Raw genomic sequence first — 18,244 nt, forward strand, 5'->3', positions numbered from 1 at the left:
AGAAAGAAACGAACGGGCAAATGGTATAGACGAACGAAGTGGGTGGTGTCCTGTCTGAAGAGTCTCTCCAGTTACAAAATGTGCCGGAGTATAGACATCAAAAAACGGCGAGCGCTGAAGGAGAATGAAGAAGGATATTTTGCCTTGATCCGTCCGAGGCCGCCGACAATATCCAACTTATCCGGCCGATTAAATTCTGACGTATCCTCTCTCTCTCTCGCCCCTCTAATGCAGCCGAAAAGACATGCACACACCAAAACAGCCCCATTTCTCTCTTTCGCCACGGCTCTTCGTCATCACACAGAGAAAGAGAGCTGTTTAGGGAGGCTCGTTTTTCAGCCGAAAATATAATGCCCATCCACTTATCGTCGGAGAATAGCGTCTAATTGATCTGACATCCCGATGCCGTGCCGTTGTGACTGGAAACGAAACACCGCATTTATCACCGAAGACGACCACCCTCTGGAAGGAAAATAAAAATATAAATAAAACACCAACGCGTGTGCTGTTAACTCGCGCTTGATGGAAAGGAAGACTTTAAAAGACTTGAGGATCGTGTGTTTGTTGGTGCCTGGTGATTGAATCGTTCCGAACGCTGACTCCAGTCAAACAGATGTCGGGACGAGATGGCGGACGTTTGGAGGGGGGGGGGATCATTTTTCAAGCATAGTTTTAAGTTGGTATAGCATTTAACACGAATCTCATGTCGTTGACAGCACAGAATAAAACGCACACGGTGACTATTTGAATATGCGACTGAAAATGGAAGAACGATCACCCCACTAAATAAAAGACAGTCGAAATACGAATCGTGACGACAAAGGTAAAATGGTAGGACATTCCTGGCGACCCTGAATATCTCGTCCATCCCATCTTTTTTTTTTTTTTTTTTTTTTTTAGTTCTTGTTTTCCGCTTTTCTCATTGACTTTGCTTTGCATTTTCACCCTCTGTGGCGTTGTTTGATTTTTGTCAAGTCATTTAAGAGATTATTCGCTTTTCTTCTCTCCTCCTTTTCAAGTGCATACCTTACGTATATTGTGTTCGTTTCTCTTTTGTTTTGTTCCCTTTGCTTGAAAAGACACAAAGTCAGCTGTTTACACGGGTCGGATTACGTACCCACTCTCTCTATTTTCTTTTTTCCCCATTATGTATTTGATCTTTGACAAAAAAAGAGAACCGCCTTCACTTGTGGAACAAGATACACAAAGAAAACGACAGACAAAATAGAAAGGGCATAGATTAAAAGCATTTCTTATAGTGAGATTGAGAGCACTAATTGTTGCTTTCACACCACTTGCATAAGTGTGTTTTGCATTGTACGAATAAAATAGAGCTCATAAATATATTACACTAAACAAAATTTCCACTGTTACGAAATCGTTTTTACAGTTAGTTTTCTATTAATTTTATCAAATTTTCTTGTTCTCCGGCAAGTTCATTTCATTATGCAGAGTGCGATAAAGTGCAATTCAAGTGCTGACGCTGATGAATGCATCGTGATAGGACGGAGTATTAATATCTAATATTATAATCGTGAACAATTGAAACGAAATGGATTGGATTTGCAACTTCAGTGATCCGTGCAACGTCCACCTAATTCGCTTGTTTGTATTTTTTTTTTTTCTTTTCGTGAAACGCGCTGACATGCAGTTTGACCGGCTTCTTTTTTCAATAGTTTTTACGTGCACTCCACTTATCTGCGTTCGCATTTTTGGCTTCGGATTTTCTTTTTTTATCATTCCCCTGAAAAAAGGATCTGATTAAGAAAAAAAAAACCCTAAGGTAAAAAACTGGAATGGTCGTTTCGGTTGGCCAGTTTCGAACACAGTGAAAAAAGAGAAACAACACACACACACACACACACACACACACACACAAAAAGTGTCATTGGGAAACTTCAAAATATAAATCGAATAATGAGAAACAAAACCCGATCCAAGGTTCATCAACTATTATTTTTTTTTTGTGACTGTCTCAACCGATGACATTCATGTCGTAATAAAGTAAATTTTGATTTTCTTTCTGACCCAACCTTCGTTCTGTCGTTTTTACTTCGGTTTGGTGTTGTTACCAGCTGTGCTGGGGAATAGGACGGCCGAATAAAACATGGATGATGACGATAGCGAACGTAAAAAAAAAAACTCGTTTTCTTAGTTAAGCAATTCGCGTATAGCGGGCCGTTGCCGCACCTGTGATAATGCAAACCATAGTCGTGACAGGGCGCGGATGCACACCTGTGGACGACATTGAATCCATCATCATTTCAATCTCGCATTATCTGCAATTCAATTTTGGCTATGCATCCGGTCTCATTCACCGCACTCGTCTAAACAACCCACACAAAAAAAAAAAAAATGTTATCCGCCTCTCTTTTTGAATTTCAAAATATTTTTTAAAAATATATATTTTCCTCGTGCGTTTTGCGCACGCGCCAAGATAATAAACCTTCCGCCTGTTTGCATCCAACTGATTTTTGGGAGGCTTTCTTTTTGACAGGTGGCCATTCTTATTTTGCCAGATCAAGTGACTATGAGAAACAGACGAGAGAAAATAACAAAACAAAAGGATCTGCGCCTTGTTAGAGGATGTACAGAAAGAAGTTACAGCCATGCATATAGAGGCAGCTAATCTGGAGCAAAAGAAGGAGCACTTAACGAACGTGGACCAGACGGCCCGTGCCGCCCGTTGTTTTGAACTCTCAACGTCACAATCGGTCGCCCCGTGTGACGTCGGCACGTAGACGAAGAGGGTAAAAAGAAAAAAAACAAAAAACAACCAAAATACAAGATGAAAAATAGTGCATTGTCTGCCGGAGTCGGCCCACTTAAGACACGAAAGAGAGAAATCTTCTCTTATCACGGTAAAACACGTGTGCTGTTTGGGTATAACTTGTTCGCGTGCGTCTCAAATTTCGCCTCTTAAACGGGCGAGAGATGAGATGGAGAAACAAGTTGCGGTTTCGAGTCATCATAATTTTAGGTTCTTTTAGCGTGTCTGGGGCTATGCAAGAAGAACTGTTATAAAGACTGGAATGTTCTCCAAAATTTTATTTTCTGTGCTCTAGGTATGTTCACTTAATAACGATTGGGTAGTTATGATTTACGTAGTCGAGGATGACGATGATGATGGTCTCTTTTTTGTTTCGAATAAAACTGTGGAACCTGTGATGGACAGGGAGGAACCATCTAGCGGAGGAGGTCTTCACCTCCACCAAGACCCACTCTTGAAATGTAACACAAGATATAAAAGAATATCAACAATATAAAAATATATTCGAAAATGAATAGGACTTGATGGGTGGTCGTGTTCATTTGTTTTATTGTTATCACACATCGTTTTCGATGCCGGCGTTTCCTCGTTTCACCGCTCTAGAAAGGATACAGCGGATGTATACGAGGAAAGCTGAGAAAAATCAAAAAAAGGCCGACATGTTTTTAATACACAGATAGGAACACATTCATTTCGAACTCATAAAAAATATATAAATTGGTGTACGAAATATTTACGAGTGGATTCCTTTGTGGCCTTAAAAGAGAACCAATTAAAACGATAGAAAAAGATCTTTGTCTCCGTGGGGTCGAAAACGATCCGCGTCCAAAGTGAACTGGATAGAGAGGAGGATCCCATCACTTGTAGCTCAAGAATTTTCTTTCTCATTCGTTCCCTCCTTCCACTTTACCTTCTTTTTTTTTCTTTTTTTAAAGTCATTCTCGAATTCGAAACCCTATGATTTGGGGTCACACGAAGACTAGCTGCTCCGTGCCGAAACCTCTGCGTGCGTTGCACTTACAGGCTTAATTATCATTCGCAAGCGAGCCTCGAAGCCACGGACAAGCCACACTATCTTGTTTCGATTCTTTTCTTTTTAATTCTTATTCACGAAGATGTTGGCTGTAGCCGGAAAAAAAAATAAAAGACGGATGCATCCGAGTGGATCATCGCCATCATCATCAAAGAAATAAAAATAAGAGAAACTGTTTCATCCTGAAAGATGTTTTCACGTTCAGGTGTCAAAAGCTCCTCTTTTGATTATTCTGAATTCACGCTCAACACGACCGCCCTGCTAACGAATTCTTCTTTTGTTTTTGTTTTTTCTGCCAAAGTACTCCCACTACCGTTTGATTTTAACGCAAGAGTTCCCAATTGTCTTATCATCGTTTTTTCCATCATTATTTTTCTTCTTCTTTTATGCTAATCATAATGATTAACTTCGGTTTTCGCTATGTGGTTGATGGTACAATTCACCGACCGTCTGCTGAGTAAAACCGCAATACCGCTGTCGATATGTGACCTCTAGATCACCTGTTGTTCTCTTTTTTTGGTTCGTCATGTTGTGGGTGTCACCTGCGTCACACGATACCTCGTAATAACAGGGTTGTCGTAGCGTGAGTGTGCGAAACAAACTTTACAAGCATCTCTAAACTTCCGAAAAAATACGATGTAGTTCGGCTAAGCGCATTTTAATTGAACAGCTGCGGTGTTAAACCTAACCATTCTCCGAAAACGCGATGTCTTACTTTTTAAAGAAGATTATTAAACAGTGAATAAACTGGTATTGTTTGATGGGCGGGCTTTTGTAAAAAAAAAACAGAGAATGTTAAAGCCGATTTGTTCTTCCCTTTTTTTCCGGAATTTCTTTCTCTGCTTTTCCAAGTTTATGACGGTATCGTCATAACTATACGACTATGGCGTCACTGGGCGTCATACTCATAGACGCAGTATATATTTACTGTGCCCATGTCTATAAAAAAAAAAAAAAATTACTAGCAAAGTGTGATATTCCTTTCACGAATAATTCGATATCGCATACAGCAGAGAGAATTCTCGTACAGAACGAAAATAAAAACAGAAACAATGAAATTATCATGAAAAAGGAAAGGCCAGACGGCAACTGTGAGAGGCTTATTCTAATGTGTGTAATACCCCAGTAAATAATATGACCTACAGCCATAGCGTATGTGTCTATTATCGTGGGCATATAGAAAGCAAGCACTTAAATGTGTTAACCTAATACTCCGCTATTATGGGGGCACGCTGTCTCTTTCACAAGGGGGAGGATTGCGCCTTGCGCAGCAAGGCTCTTCGTGAAGGTGTCAAGAAAGAAGGTGACCTGGAGTATATTCGAAAGAGAAAAAAAAAGATAGCAGTTTGTGTGACGTAAAAAAAAAAAATAAAGGGCGAAAAAAGAAGAAAGAGATCTGTTTAATGCCAGGTCTATAATATACCAAGCGCTAATGCCGCCCATTCTTGTGTGTGGCCGGCCAGGCAGCAGCGAAAGAGCAGCAGCGGTGCGCGGCATCAGGCATTCGGCCTTGTTTTTCGTCTTTTTTTTGTTTTTGTTTTGTCTAGTGTTGGTTTGTTAATGACTGTGGGGCTTAAAAAAAAAAATTCCCTCCTTTCCCTTTTTCTCTTTCTATGATTCCCGTGCTGGTGGGGTTGTATGCGTTTTAACAAGTTTTCTTTTTCCTCCTTCTGGTTCTTTTACGACTTGAGCTCTTCATTAGCGCACATAGAACATGATACTCGAGGCGAATGCTACCACTCGTCCATCGACCGTGATCTGTTGTTACTCCATTTTCAGGAAGGAAAAAAACAAAACAAAAAACAATTGTTGCTTTTTAAGATCGACTACATTAAATGGCAATATAATCAATACGTCGTACACGTTTTCTTATTACTCGTTGGCGTTGACGCTGTAAAAACAAGAGGAGGAATGATGACTCGCAAGCAAACGGTGGTTCTTCCACGGACTACTAGGGTGGTCCTCATCCAGTATTATGCGTGCCTATGCGCAACTCTCAGGGACGCGGGCACACCACATCTACCTGCCTACCTATGCCAGCCTTTTCATTATTTCTATTCATTTGATACATGATCGTATCAAAAGGAGCTGCAAGTGTAAAAAAAAAAAAAAAAAAACGATTCTCAGATTTATATCGTCATCATTGGATCTTTTTCTTTTTATCTCGTATATTTTTTATTTAACCCATAAGGGCTTTGACAAAGTCAAAGAGAATACCTGTGGCCTTCCAGCATCTCAAATGCAGGTTGCGCAGTTCCTTTCGGGCGTCCCTTTTTATTTTCCAGTTCTACACATATACACACACACACACACACACAGAGCTCCTGATGTTTGGCGTGTCTGTGTGTATATACAGTACGTGAGACGACGCTGACTTGATGGCGCGTTACATAAATGCTGCATTCACGAACGCGCCAGCCGAGGTGGGAGGGGATTGAACTGTGAGGTGGTCGCTGGTTTCTCTTCTTCTTTATGTCTAAGAAGGCGGACGATGAGGAGGAAGAATATTACAAGACAACTCAGCAGAAAACTTACGACAATGTGACATGCCAAACAGCTGTGCTGCACGAATTCTCGGCTGGAATGAAAGCTCAGTCGAGCTTACGTATACAGCGATATGTATTACCTTTAAATAAAAAATAAAAAAACCCAACCTATATATGTTATGTGGGCCTGTCTGACTTCCTCCTTCCTTTGGCCCACCTACATAATCCTCCCTATCTATTTACATTTACCCTGTTTTCTCCCACTTTATCTCTTCTATATCCTTTAGTCACATTTGAAAAATATGTTTTATTCCTTCCTCTCTCTCTCTCTACATGTCTCGCGGGTGTGTGACTGTGTGTGTGTGTGCATTAGAAAACTATTTATACACACGACTCTTGAGGAGGACATGGCCATTTGATATATTTTTTATATACACTACGTGAAAGCCATGTCAGCTCTCCGTGTTCAGTCTCTTCTTCACGCGCAACATGTTTTTTTTTCTTCTTCTTCTTCACGGCGATATAAATGACGTCCATATTTCACGTTTCCCTTCAAGCCCCCCCCCCCCTCTAAGGGAAGTCGATTGAATTCGTTCCGCGTTCTGTTCCCCGAGCCCTCTGCTTGTCCGCTTCGTCCCAAAAGGAAGAAGACGAAGCACAAAATGAAGAAACATCAACGAATAATAACATCATAAGTCATACGCGATTCTCCTATGATGAAGGACATATAACTTCATTACGATTTGTCATTTCGCACGAATAGTTTTAAGCCTATGGGGCTGTTACGTGTTTGCTCTTTTTACGGATGCATAATAGGTCAATGGCGTTCGAGGAGAAGGTGGTAGTATAAATCATATTCAGGTCTAAAAAAACATTGTCCGGACGTCAATATAAACATTTTCTCCCTCACGGAATTTCTTCCAAATCTTCCCATTTTTTCTTGTTGTGCTGGTTGTAGTCGTTGTCGAGTGTCTAATGTATTAACGTAATGAGTCGTTGGGATGGGTCATCATTCACTCAAAGTAAAAAAAAAAAAAAAAAAGGTAAAAGCACAATTTGAATAATGAGCGGCGGGAGAGCGAACGACCACCACGATTCGGACGCCTGTTGCTGCTGGTTGCTAGTCTTACCCAATTTACAAGAAACGGATGGATTCACTACATGATTGCTGTTGGTGTTTTTTCCCCTCAAGAAAAATTTTTAAAAGAAAAAGGGGGATCCACGCTTCTGCAACTTAACAAGGAAATGGCGTGCTGCTTTTTTTCTCATCTGATTTTCTTGTTTGATGTTGTGTGTGTGTGTTGCGTGATGCGCCCTGTTTGTTGTGGCCCGGAGTTCTTGGAGGCCTTCCCTCTCACGGTCCGTCTCTCATCGGAGGGTCCGAAAAGAGGCGGAGGAACACCAATGGTGGCCGCGGCCGCGTCGAGGGAGGTTTTCAAAGAGGAGGTAAGGGTGGGAGGGGGATTTATGGGCGACGGCCGCCATAGCTGATTCGTTACGCGATGCCTGAACACGCCGCTCGCGCGGACCCGACTGGACCTCGTACGCTGGCGGCCACAACTGGGAGACGCCCATTCTTGCTTCCCCTTTCTTCATCTTCCCTCCTCTTCCACCGCCTTCTTCTTCTTCTTCTCCTCTGTGAATAGCCCAGTCACCTTTTTTTTTTTTTCTTGGTAAGGACTTGGTGTCTCTATTATGCATCTAGGGCTCAGGTTTCAACCCGCTCGATTCGACACAATGAAGCGGCTATATAGAAGCAAACGAGCATGCTGGGCTAACGCTATCCATCTTTTCCTCTGTTCCGTATCGTTATTCACAATCCAGTGGATACCCACGGATCACATTCTTTCGCTTATGACCCTCTGTCCGCGTCCTTTGTTAAGTTGTTAAAAGAAGCGGATGCGTCTGGCACTGGCTATATATATATATATATATATATATGCTGCTTGAATAGATAAATAGCCGCAATGCATTCGTGGCTGACATTTCTATTCAGAGGTACGATTACTATACAAGTGTGTGTCTGTGTGTATATATAGCACAGACACACACATATAGAGATACACAATATGGCGTAACTGAATGTGGGCTTGTAACAAGAGAAGCGAGCCGAAGCGAGCCATCCGATCAAATTTCTATCTACGGCCATTTTCAGCCGAGAATTGTTTGGAAGGCATTTGAATTATTTCTGAGATTCCAAATATTGATAAATACCTGTGGACCATGACTGTGTGTATGCTTTACGTTACCACGTCGCGAACAGTTCTCGATCGATGTATTCGACGATAAGACGAGAGCAACGGTTTTTCATGGCGTCAGCGTTCAGTCAACTTTCGCTCGATAAATTGTTGTACACAATTTAATTGTTCCAACCTTTGCATCGACCGCACAATGCGTCAACACAAGAAAACAATTTCAGGTTTTTATTGGTATGCAACTGCAAAATCAATCAGAAAATTAGGAAGACCTTTATATCATCCGTCTCCAGTACATCAACAACACAAGCAATGAGAAAGTGGATAGCATCAATGAGACCAAATAAAACTACCCTCAACTGTGATATGGTGTGATTTGAATTTCTTCTTTTACGTAGGCAACTACACTTTCGAATACGTGTATATAGCGTAGTGCTACTTTAGTTCGTGTGCATCAATACTTATACAAGCGGAGAATTTCATTTCATCCTAGTTTCAAGTAGGGGAAATCCTTTGTTACTGTGTCTATTTAAAAAAAAAAAGGATTGTCTTTTGTGTGGACTGTGACATTCTACAAACAAACGAAACAAGGCGAGCGAATTTCTACGCTGGAACGTTGGAGGTCTCGGCATTGCGCAGCGGACAAGGCGGGGTCAAAGCTAAAGGGAACTTTAATCAATGCGTATATTTTTACACGTAACACAAAGGACACATGTCACTGTGTCCGCAACGCAATGTAGAAAGTAGTGAACTAGAAAAAAGAGAGGAGAGAAACACGGTGCGTGGATTACATTGAAAAATGGCCCGTCTCCATCCTTCATGCCGGAATGTTTTGTTGTGAAGAAGATTCCTATTATATATGTATATATATATTTTTTCTAAAACATTTTCAACATTTTTGTTCGCCCCCTTCTTTTTAGTTCTCCTTCTCTTGATGTTGATCTACAAGTGGCTGTTGGTGACCGCCGTGTTCATGCGCTCTGCATATATACATGGCCGCGTGAATATCATTGTTGCATCCAGCTCATTATATCTATACATACCACAGCATTGGCCAAACAAAAGGATAGACAATAAGAAAAAAAAACAACGGAGCGGCCAGCAACAATTTGGAGGTTGTTTTCCATTATTCTTGTTTCGTCTCCTTTTTTCTTCTAGGTACAAAGGATCTCGTCAAGAGTTAAGGTGAAAGAACCGGTGACAGGTGAAATAAATCAGGGCGAAAGAAGAAGAAGAAGAAAAACTTGGAAATAAGAATGTGACGTCCTCAACTGAAAAGAAACAAGTGAAGCCATGCCACCAGCAGTGAATAGGCAAAGGCCAGCGCAAAAGGTAAAAAGAAAAAGTGGCAAGTTGATAATGTGTGAGGTGTCGAAAAGAGCAGGACCCTTTAGCCGCTTTGAAACGATGGATGAAGAGCTGCCTCTTTCGCCTCGTCTTTCTTTCAAATGTTTTTCTTCACCAACTCTTGAAGACCATCAGTGTCTCTTTTGCTTGTCGTATGAGCTATAGGCCCCCCCGCTAACTTGAACCTTCACAAAAAGGGGGACAAGCCCACCCTGACAATAGATTTCTCTCTTTTTTCTTTGTGTGTTTCTGTGTTAAAATGTCGATTGTTGTTTGACTATCTAAGCGGCGGGTCTGTGTACGGTGACCACACCGATGATATTCTTCTTTGCCACCCCATTTTCCACCATGGCTCTCCTCAGAAACGTGAAACATGGGAGGTGACTCGACCTGCACGCACGCTGTGATCGTGCAGACATTTGTCGGTCGACTAGATCAACTCCGGCTAGAGGAGAAGAGGCGGAGCTTGGAGGAAAAAAAAAAGCTTCCAGGATTTTCCCTTTTTATTTTTGTTTTCGCCTTATTTTCTTCTTCTTCACTGTGTGTGTATGTATCTCTCTTTCTTCTTTCAATCCGCTGCAAGGGCTATTCTGCCTAGACGAAGGTGAGGGGGAAGGCCGAGCCCGCTGTTCCGACTGGCGGTGGTGATGCTGCTAGTGGGTCTGCCAAGCCTCGCTCCGTTAGATTGAATATCTCACACAGTTATGACATTTGCCGCGACGGCTTTGCATCTCCCTCGCTCTCTCTCTCCCTGTCTATCTCCCTGCCCCCCTCCCCCTCTTCTCGCTATCCCTCGCCTCACTTGCTTTGCTCGGCGCTTGATTCACGGTGGGTGGTTTCAGGCAGAACGGACGCCGCCGTCGTCGCGCAGTGATCCATCGGTTCGCTCTGTTCGCTTCATCAGTCAGCATCCGGCTCTCTCGCTAACATATCTGACTCATTTTTCTTTCCCTTTTTTTCCCCTATTTGTTTTTTGTTGTTGTTGTTTTGACGGGACAGTTTTCAAATGGCCCGCGTCTTAATTGACATCGACCTGTGACGGTGAAGAACCGAGTGGCTTAGGTGATTCGTTTTGTCGTGCGTCTAAGTGTCCGCTGCAACACAAGTGCCCAAGTTCAACCGCGATTGGCTATTCTTTTCATCCGTATCACGTTCCATGCCCCAATTATCAGCCTGTCGTCCACTCACGAGCACGTCATGGTCACCAGGAATCTCCTAAGCGTTCCATCCGTCCTTGTTCTGATCGTCGTTTGTTTTTTCACTAACAGGTATAGCGCTAAATGTTATCTATTGTTATTTTAAACGTAAAACGTAGAGAAATGGCGATACCAATGACGTCAGTCCAACATTTTGCATTAAACAGCGGAGCTATTATAGATTGTTTCATGTTTCAGTGGAATACCGCAACGATGGGGGGTTTAAATTTGAAACTGAACACCTGGGTGGCTTTGATGACGGTTATAACGAACGCCATCAAATAATGAACGTGCATCGCCTAATTAGACGTTCCCCGTTTGCTCCGTGAACGCCGGTGAACTTGTCGGCCCATCTACCCATGCATCCAATAACCATCCCTCCCATGAGTTGCCTGTTAAAGTTAAAAAGGCAAGTTAGCCCGTGACGACCTGAAGGGGGAATGCGCCCTCCCACATCTTTCTCATTCCTCCCTCTGTTTATAGACGTCTACACTCGTTAACATTAAACTCCGGTGTTATATATTGTGATGTGTCTATTGCGCTTTGATCTGTGCGGCTCTTATATCGAAGGGCCGGCGTAGCAGAATGGGGTTAGTCGACGTATACTTAATACCTCAAAACAAAAAAAAAACCAGAGAGCTGAAAAAAAAGCCTTGTCTTTTTGAATTTATTTCGACTTGTAACTTTACCCTCCACCCCGTAAGTGGTCGTTATCGCTGTCAAAACTTTCGAACCCAACTCATGGCCGTGAAAGTTTAAGAGCTGCGGCTGGATGCAATTACATAAAGAGATCCATCGCTGCACTTGTTATCCGACACACGTCAAGTCAGAGTCATTGTATTGCCAGCGTTTACATTCTAATAACGAGCCATCATCGCTCACTGGTTTAATGAATGTTGATTATGTTCTTTTTACGACTGCTATATTTTTATGGGTTTTTTCTTTTTTTTTTTTTTTGTTGTTGCTCGACGTGAACGAAATATAACAGCCATGCAGGTGCTGACACGAATAGTTTCAATCGACGAACGAGCAGTGGGAAAACATCGTTGATGCGGCGATCGGATCTGTTGCTGAGCAGCAATTCCCTGATGAATATTCGACGAAAACCGGACGAGAAGAGAAGACAAAAGGAGGACAAATATTTCTACAATTCCGTGATGGAAAGGCAGCGGCGTAAACCGCGTCCGACCAGCGCCATTTGTAAAAACTTTCCCGGTCTAAGCAAAAAACAGCTGGAGCTCTGTTTCCGCTATCCGGACGTCATGTCGGCCGCAATCCAGGGCCTTCAGCTGGCCGTCAACGAATGCCAATTCCAGTTCCAGAAGCACCGCTGGAACTGTTCGGCCCTGGAGAGGAAGAATCGCAACCCCCACAGTAGCAACTTTCTACAGAAAGGTAAAATAAAAAACTGTACCAACTTTTAATGAACTCACTCGAACACATTCCTTTGCGTGTATTTTACTAACAACACCCAAAAAAAAAAAAATAATAATATTTTTGCATAAAAAACCATTACCGGTTATTCGATATGCAATCTATGTATGGGGAGAAGATGATAGCCATCAGTGATATAGCCTTTGGTTGTAATAATCCGATTCCGCCTCTTTCCATTTACTGATGGATCTCGCCCTCGAAATCGTTGTGCTACGATGGCAATTGGATATTTCGTAAGTATCGAACAATGCGTTTGAACCCCCCAAGCTGTTACTATTATCGATGAAAGGAAGAACAAGACGTCAACCAAATAACGAAGAAAACAACACACACACAAAAAAGCGATGGTTATCAAACAAGAGAAAAAAAGGAAACCCTAAAGCGTCATGTTCAGACAATCATCAGTGAGCGAGCAAGTTTTTCTTGGCTTTTTTTTTTCGGTTAAAGGTAGAGGGGAGACGATTTCTTCACATCAACAACACGCACAAGAGCAACGTATACACACACATATAAAAAATGTATTTCATCGGGATGAATGGACGCGCTTGGTTCGCTTTTGACAAGAAACCCCCCAGACTGGTTTTCTTCTCTCTTGTTTCTTCTGAATGTAACCAAGAGGTCCGTGTCTATTGTAGCCGCTTCGTCCTGGAACTATTGAAATGGCTGTATGTGAACGTGACGCGATAGTAAGCAGCAGCTTGTTGCATGTGCCACCTTTTCTTTCTCTGTCCCCGAAGAATGTCGCTTATTAAACGAGAGCTAAGACATTTTGAGAAATGCCTACTTGTATTGGGTGTCGAGGGCTTTTCATCCTTTTTTCTTTTTTGTCCTCCGAGTTCTATATGTATTTATAATCTAAACGTTTCATGTAAACGCCCTACAAGAGAAGCTCAACACCACAGATTTCAGCTGGCAAAAAAGGGTCCCGACCGTGTCGAATCGATTGACTCACGTCGCTATAGCTAACATACAATTAGAGATTCGTCAGCTGGTAACGGTTTCTAGGTTTTTTCATGTGAGAGATGTGAGAGGGTACTCCGAAAAGAGAGTGACATCTGCGTAAAGCTCGGAAGCTTTCGTTTTCCTTTTTTCTACGTGGTCATGTCTCAATTCTCATGGCTATCTCTCGCATTTTGCCTCTCCTTCCTCGCATCCACCGGACATGTCCAGATTTATGTTTCTCTAGAATAGAGCATTCTTTTGCGTCTTTCATTTTGGATAAGGTCTTGATCGTCTCATGTGGTGGATAGACGTAATCTATACGGACTAGGACCGGTAGCCTCTTGTCGACGTTAGCAAACGCGCTCGGCGGTCGTGTTTCTATAATGAAAGCCCTCGCGATTCAATGATGGATGCAATCGGTGCATTTTTTTAGAGAGAGAAAAATATGCAGATCTTGACAGATCGTTTTCAATGAACTGGTAGCGGAACGGTTTCGAGTTTGCCAGGTCCATTAATTATATTGCCATCTTTATCTTCTTGCGCTAGCCTATAATGGATCTCTTCTTTATTTTTTATGACGTGATGCGCTTTTCTCGGACAGCAGAATTTGACTAGCGGGGTCCACCTGGAACTCTGGCAACACGTACAATAGTCAGAAATGCAGGGGGGAAAGAATAAGGATAAAAAGAAAAATAGGAACAAAAGCAAAATACGAAATCAAGAATAACATGGAAGTCCGTTCTTTCGAGGATGTTATTTCTTTTGTGAGCGCGTCGTCGTGGCAGATACGGATGCGTGTTCGGCTGGGTGGTCTGACCATTCAAACTGCCGGGCTCTCTCTGATGATCTGGATAATATACTCAACAGAGAGGGAAAATAGAAATGGAAAAGAAAAGAAGAAGAAGAAGAGGGATAAAAGACAGAATGAGTCTAAGAAAAAAAAAGGGGCAACACACACACACAAAAGCGGAAAATGAAAAAAAAGCTACACGGGGGCCCTTGTCGATTGAGACCCGAGTGAGAGAAAGAGGCACAATCGATCAATAAGGGCATGATGAGGCCGAAAAATGGTGTCTTAGAAAGAAAACAAAAATTTTTTCGGGAACGAACCGCGACCTGCTGCTGTTCTCATCTTTGCATTTCTTTGGGTAGTCTCGCGATTAGCATCATCATCATCCGCATACACATGAGGCCTTCATCTGGCTGAGGGGAAAGGGCCACGGCTACGGTGTTATGTATAAATTAGTTATTGCGTCCCAATGTATGTAGAAGAATCCTCCAAAAGAAAAAGAAAAGAAAACTAAAAGGCAACGATATTTTCGTGGAATTTTGTAAATCACGCTTGATAATACCGACCTCCAGTCTGGGTCTCATTTCATCCTCCTGCCTCTCAGTGGAATTTAGAAAATCGGCTGTGTAGTCACGCTAATCATTGATAATTTAAAATGGCCTGTTTTTCCAGAAACGGATATGCCAAGTAAGCCATTTTTAAAACATACGTCTAAAAAAGGTTTCTAGACGTTGTCGTGCTTGGAGGTTTTGAACATGCCGCGGTTGAACCTGACCAATTATTGAAGTAAAAAAAAAAAGAATACAGCTACACAGAGATTGCGGCATGGAAATTTGACGTTGCTGCCTTCTAAATTTCATGAGAGTTACCTTGAAAAGTGATTGCGCATCTTGTTTCAGCTTCCCCCCTTTCTTATACCATAGCGCAGAAATGAAGGTGAATAACATGGGATCAATGTGCGTTGTAACGTGTAATCATCCGGGGCTACATTTCACTCCGCCTTTATCAAGACGTTACCGTGTTGTAATGCAATAATGATACAAGAAAAATGTATAGTACGTGTACACCTATACAAGTGGCTAGCGCTTCTTGTGTGGTAAATGTCAAGTTATAAACGGACAATGGCGCACTCCAAAAGCTTCGTTATTTTTGCTATAGTGAGTTGCTTCTTCAAGCGAGTAAAAAAAAATGTTCGTGGACGTAGACGGACAAAAAAAACATGTTTATTGACACTTATCCGAAACATTAGCCAAGTGGAAAAGAAGACACGCATTACCTTTTACATTGAGATTTAACACTGAGGAGACAGCTATTTTCCCCTCATCCAGATGTTATTCAAATATTTTTTGGTCTTGTTCCATCTCGTCTGTGGTTTAGTGAGCCCAAAGAGATTATCACCGTACAAACGTTCAATCTGATAAGGATGTCACCTCAACATACAGCGAATGTCTAACATTTTCTTTACAATTCAATTGCCTCCCCACAGCATTTAAATCTTGACAATTATAATTGTGTTCTTTTAGGTTATAGGGAAACGGCGTTCGCGTACGCTGTTTCCTCCGCTGGAGTGGCTCACTCCGTATCGAAGGCATGCGGCCAGGGCAAGTTGGAATCGTGCGGCTGCGACCCGAAGAGCCAGCGCGGTAGCGGCGGCGGAGTTGACTTTGGTCCATCGGCGACTCTATCCGATTGGCGCTGGAGCGGTTGCTCGCACAATATGGATTTCGGCGTGAAATTCTCCCGCTTTTTACTTGATTCACGCCAGCGCGGACAGGATATCCATTCGCGGATTCACTTGCACAACAGTCACGTCGGACGAACCGTAAGTCGTACACTCGTTTTTTTCTTCTAGGGTACTCGACCTCCCAAAAATGTAGACCGAAAAAGTTTAAAGGGGAGTTCTAATGCCATTAAAGTCTCAAAAAAAAAATGCCCGTCGATAAGCTTGGAAACTGTTAGATCCAATTAGACAGAGCCTCTCGCATGCGTTACACGGTCGTGTGAAGCCTGAAAAGAACATAATCTGACAATCATATGCAAGAGAAGTCTTTTTTATTTTGAACAGAACAAACTCTGAAGGAATAGGATTTGCTTTTTCCTGTCCCACATTCTTTCTCCTTCTTCCACTTTGCTTTCGGTTCCGTTTTAGATTTTGAGAGTTGGAAAAAAAAATAATTGCTCACCGCCATCTGTTTTTGGTGGCTAATTCATCGCACGGCCGTCTCAATAGTTGGTCGACAGTCTCGACTGATGGCTAAACCTGAAGGCGCAGTCGTAGCGAACCGACGGCGCATCCAACGCCTCATAAGTTGCCCTTGATTACTATGCTTTGGCTCCTCTCTCTGTCTGTCTCTCTCTCTCTCTCGACTTAATTGAGCGTGAAATTGCTAAGTGGCCCCTCTCCGCAAGAGTGGAAAAATATTTAAGCGTCAAAATATGGGGATGGAAGGGGGAGGAGGAGGTAGGCGGAGGGAATGGAGGAGTCGGACCGCCGTGAGAGTCATATTCTTCTCGCCGTTGACCTGCCCTTAATGGATCAATCTAAGCCACTCTATCCGTCTCTGATGATTATGACTACATCAAGGTGGTGGGAGCCAATTCCGAGATCCGATGTAAATGCCACGGCATGTCCGGCTCTTGCGAGATGAAGACGTGCTGGAAGGCGGTGCCCGAATTCCGGCGTGTCGGTTCCGTCCTCAAGGAGCGGTTCAACCAGGCCGTCTTGGTGGATCAGTCGCAGCTGGGCAACGAGGCCGGGAGCAGTAGCAAAGGACGACAGTTCGCCAGACGCATCCGCGACACCGACCTCCTCTTCTACGAACGCTCGCCGAATTTCTGCGAAGAAAAACCCGACGTCGACTACCCGGGAATTACGGGACGCCGGTGCAACAAGACGGGCGACGACCTGGACAATTGCCAATCGCTTTGCTGCGGACGCGGCTACAACGTCATCCGCCAGAAGCGCACCGAACGCTGTCACTGTCGGTTCCACTGGTGTTGCTCGGTCGTTTGCAACAATTGCACCGTCGAGCAATGGGTCACCGTCTGCAAATAAATTCGTTTTTCCCCCAACTCATTTCGTTACCTGTCTGTTTGTCCATGTCCGTTCTTGTGTCACTTCTCACCAAGTGGAAAAAAAAACAGGTCCGTCTTATCTTTTGCCATGTCATTGCACTTGTTTTATTAGGATAAGATCCGATTTCGTGCTGTCGTTCTCAATTTACGTTACAATAATTATGTATACATACTGTATGAAATATATAGAAAAAAAAGTGTTTGGCCGAATATACCCCGGTGCTATATTTGCTTATCTTTGTAATGTGTAAACATGTTCTAACCCATCACCAGTATCAACTGACTGTCGATCTCTTTGTCGAGAAAACAATAATAAATAAATATATATACTGTGTACAGACATCATCCCGTACAGCTGAACAACTCAAACGAGAATAATCCTGTGCATTTGGGAATAGCATGTCATCTATTATGCATGGGTGTAGTGAAATTGCATGCACTGGTAATCTACATGAGGAAATGAGACAACGATAGGCGAGAGAGGGGGGGACAGTTGAAATCTTATTTTAGAACGGGACATCAAAGGAATAATCTTGGATCGACGAGTAAATTGGGCAGATGGCATCCTCATACCGACTGGCAGCAGATGATTGCTCTTAAGTGACATACTCAACTACTAAGAGTAGTAAAGCTCTTTCTGCCGCCCCCTCATCTCCCCCTTTTTTTTCAGCATCCACTCATTTCCGAAAAAGTCTGCTACAAAAAGAAGGGAAAAAAATTCAAAATAATGAAGCAAAAAAATGAAAACGCTGGCCCAGCCAGAAAAGGGGGAGGAAACAGCGGACCCAGCTCTCTGGTGGGCCACGGCTAACGATAAAGATCACACTGAGCGCCGCATATAATGACGATGGTTGATGTAACGGACAATGCCAGTCGGTGCCAAGCTGATTTCTACCCTCTCTCTCTCTCTCTTTACCAGTTCCACGTAAGTGTGTGTATCTACATGTGTGTAAAAGAGGGATAGCCAAAAAAACCT

At 42.8% G+C, this 18,244-nt stretch overlaps 1 protein-coding gene across 1 annotated transcript; it reads left to right on the forward strand.

Moving 5' to 3' along the window:
• Positions 1 to 10,420: 10,420 nt before the first annotated feature.
• Positions 10,421 to 17,594, forward strand: LOC130698529 (protein Wnt-10b-like). Its single transcript, XM_057521199.2, has 4 exons — positions 10,421 to 11,099; positions 12,016 to 12,422; positions 15,717 to 16,015; positions 16,778 to 17,594. The coding sequence occupies exons 1-4, from the start codon at positions 11,029 to 11,031 to the stop codon at positions 17,246 to 17,248; spliced, it is 1,248 nt and encodes a 415-aa protein (XP_057377182.1). The 5' UTR covers positions 10,421 to 11,028; the 3' UTR covers positions 17,249 to 17,594.
• Positions 17,595 to 18,244: the final 650 nt, after the last annotated feature.

The sequence above is a fragment of the Daphnia carinata genome, chromosome 3 (genome assembly GCF_022539665.2).
Source record: "Daphnia carinata strain CSIRO-1 chromosome 3, CSIRO_AGI_Dcar_HiC_V3, whole genome shotgun sequence".
Lineage (NCBI taxonomy): Eukaryota > Metazoa > Arthropoda > Branchiopoda > Diplostraca > Daphniidae > Daphnia > Daphnia carinata.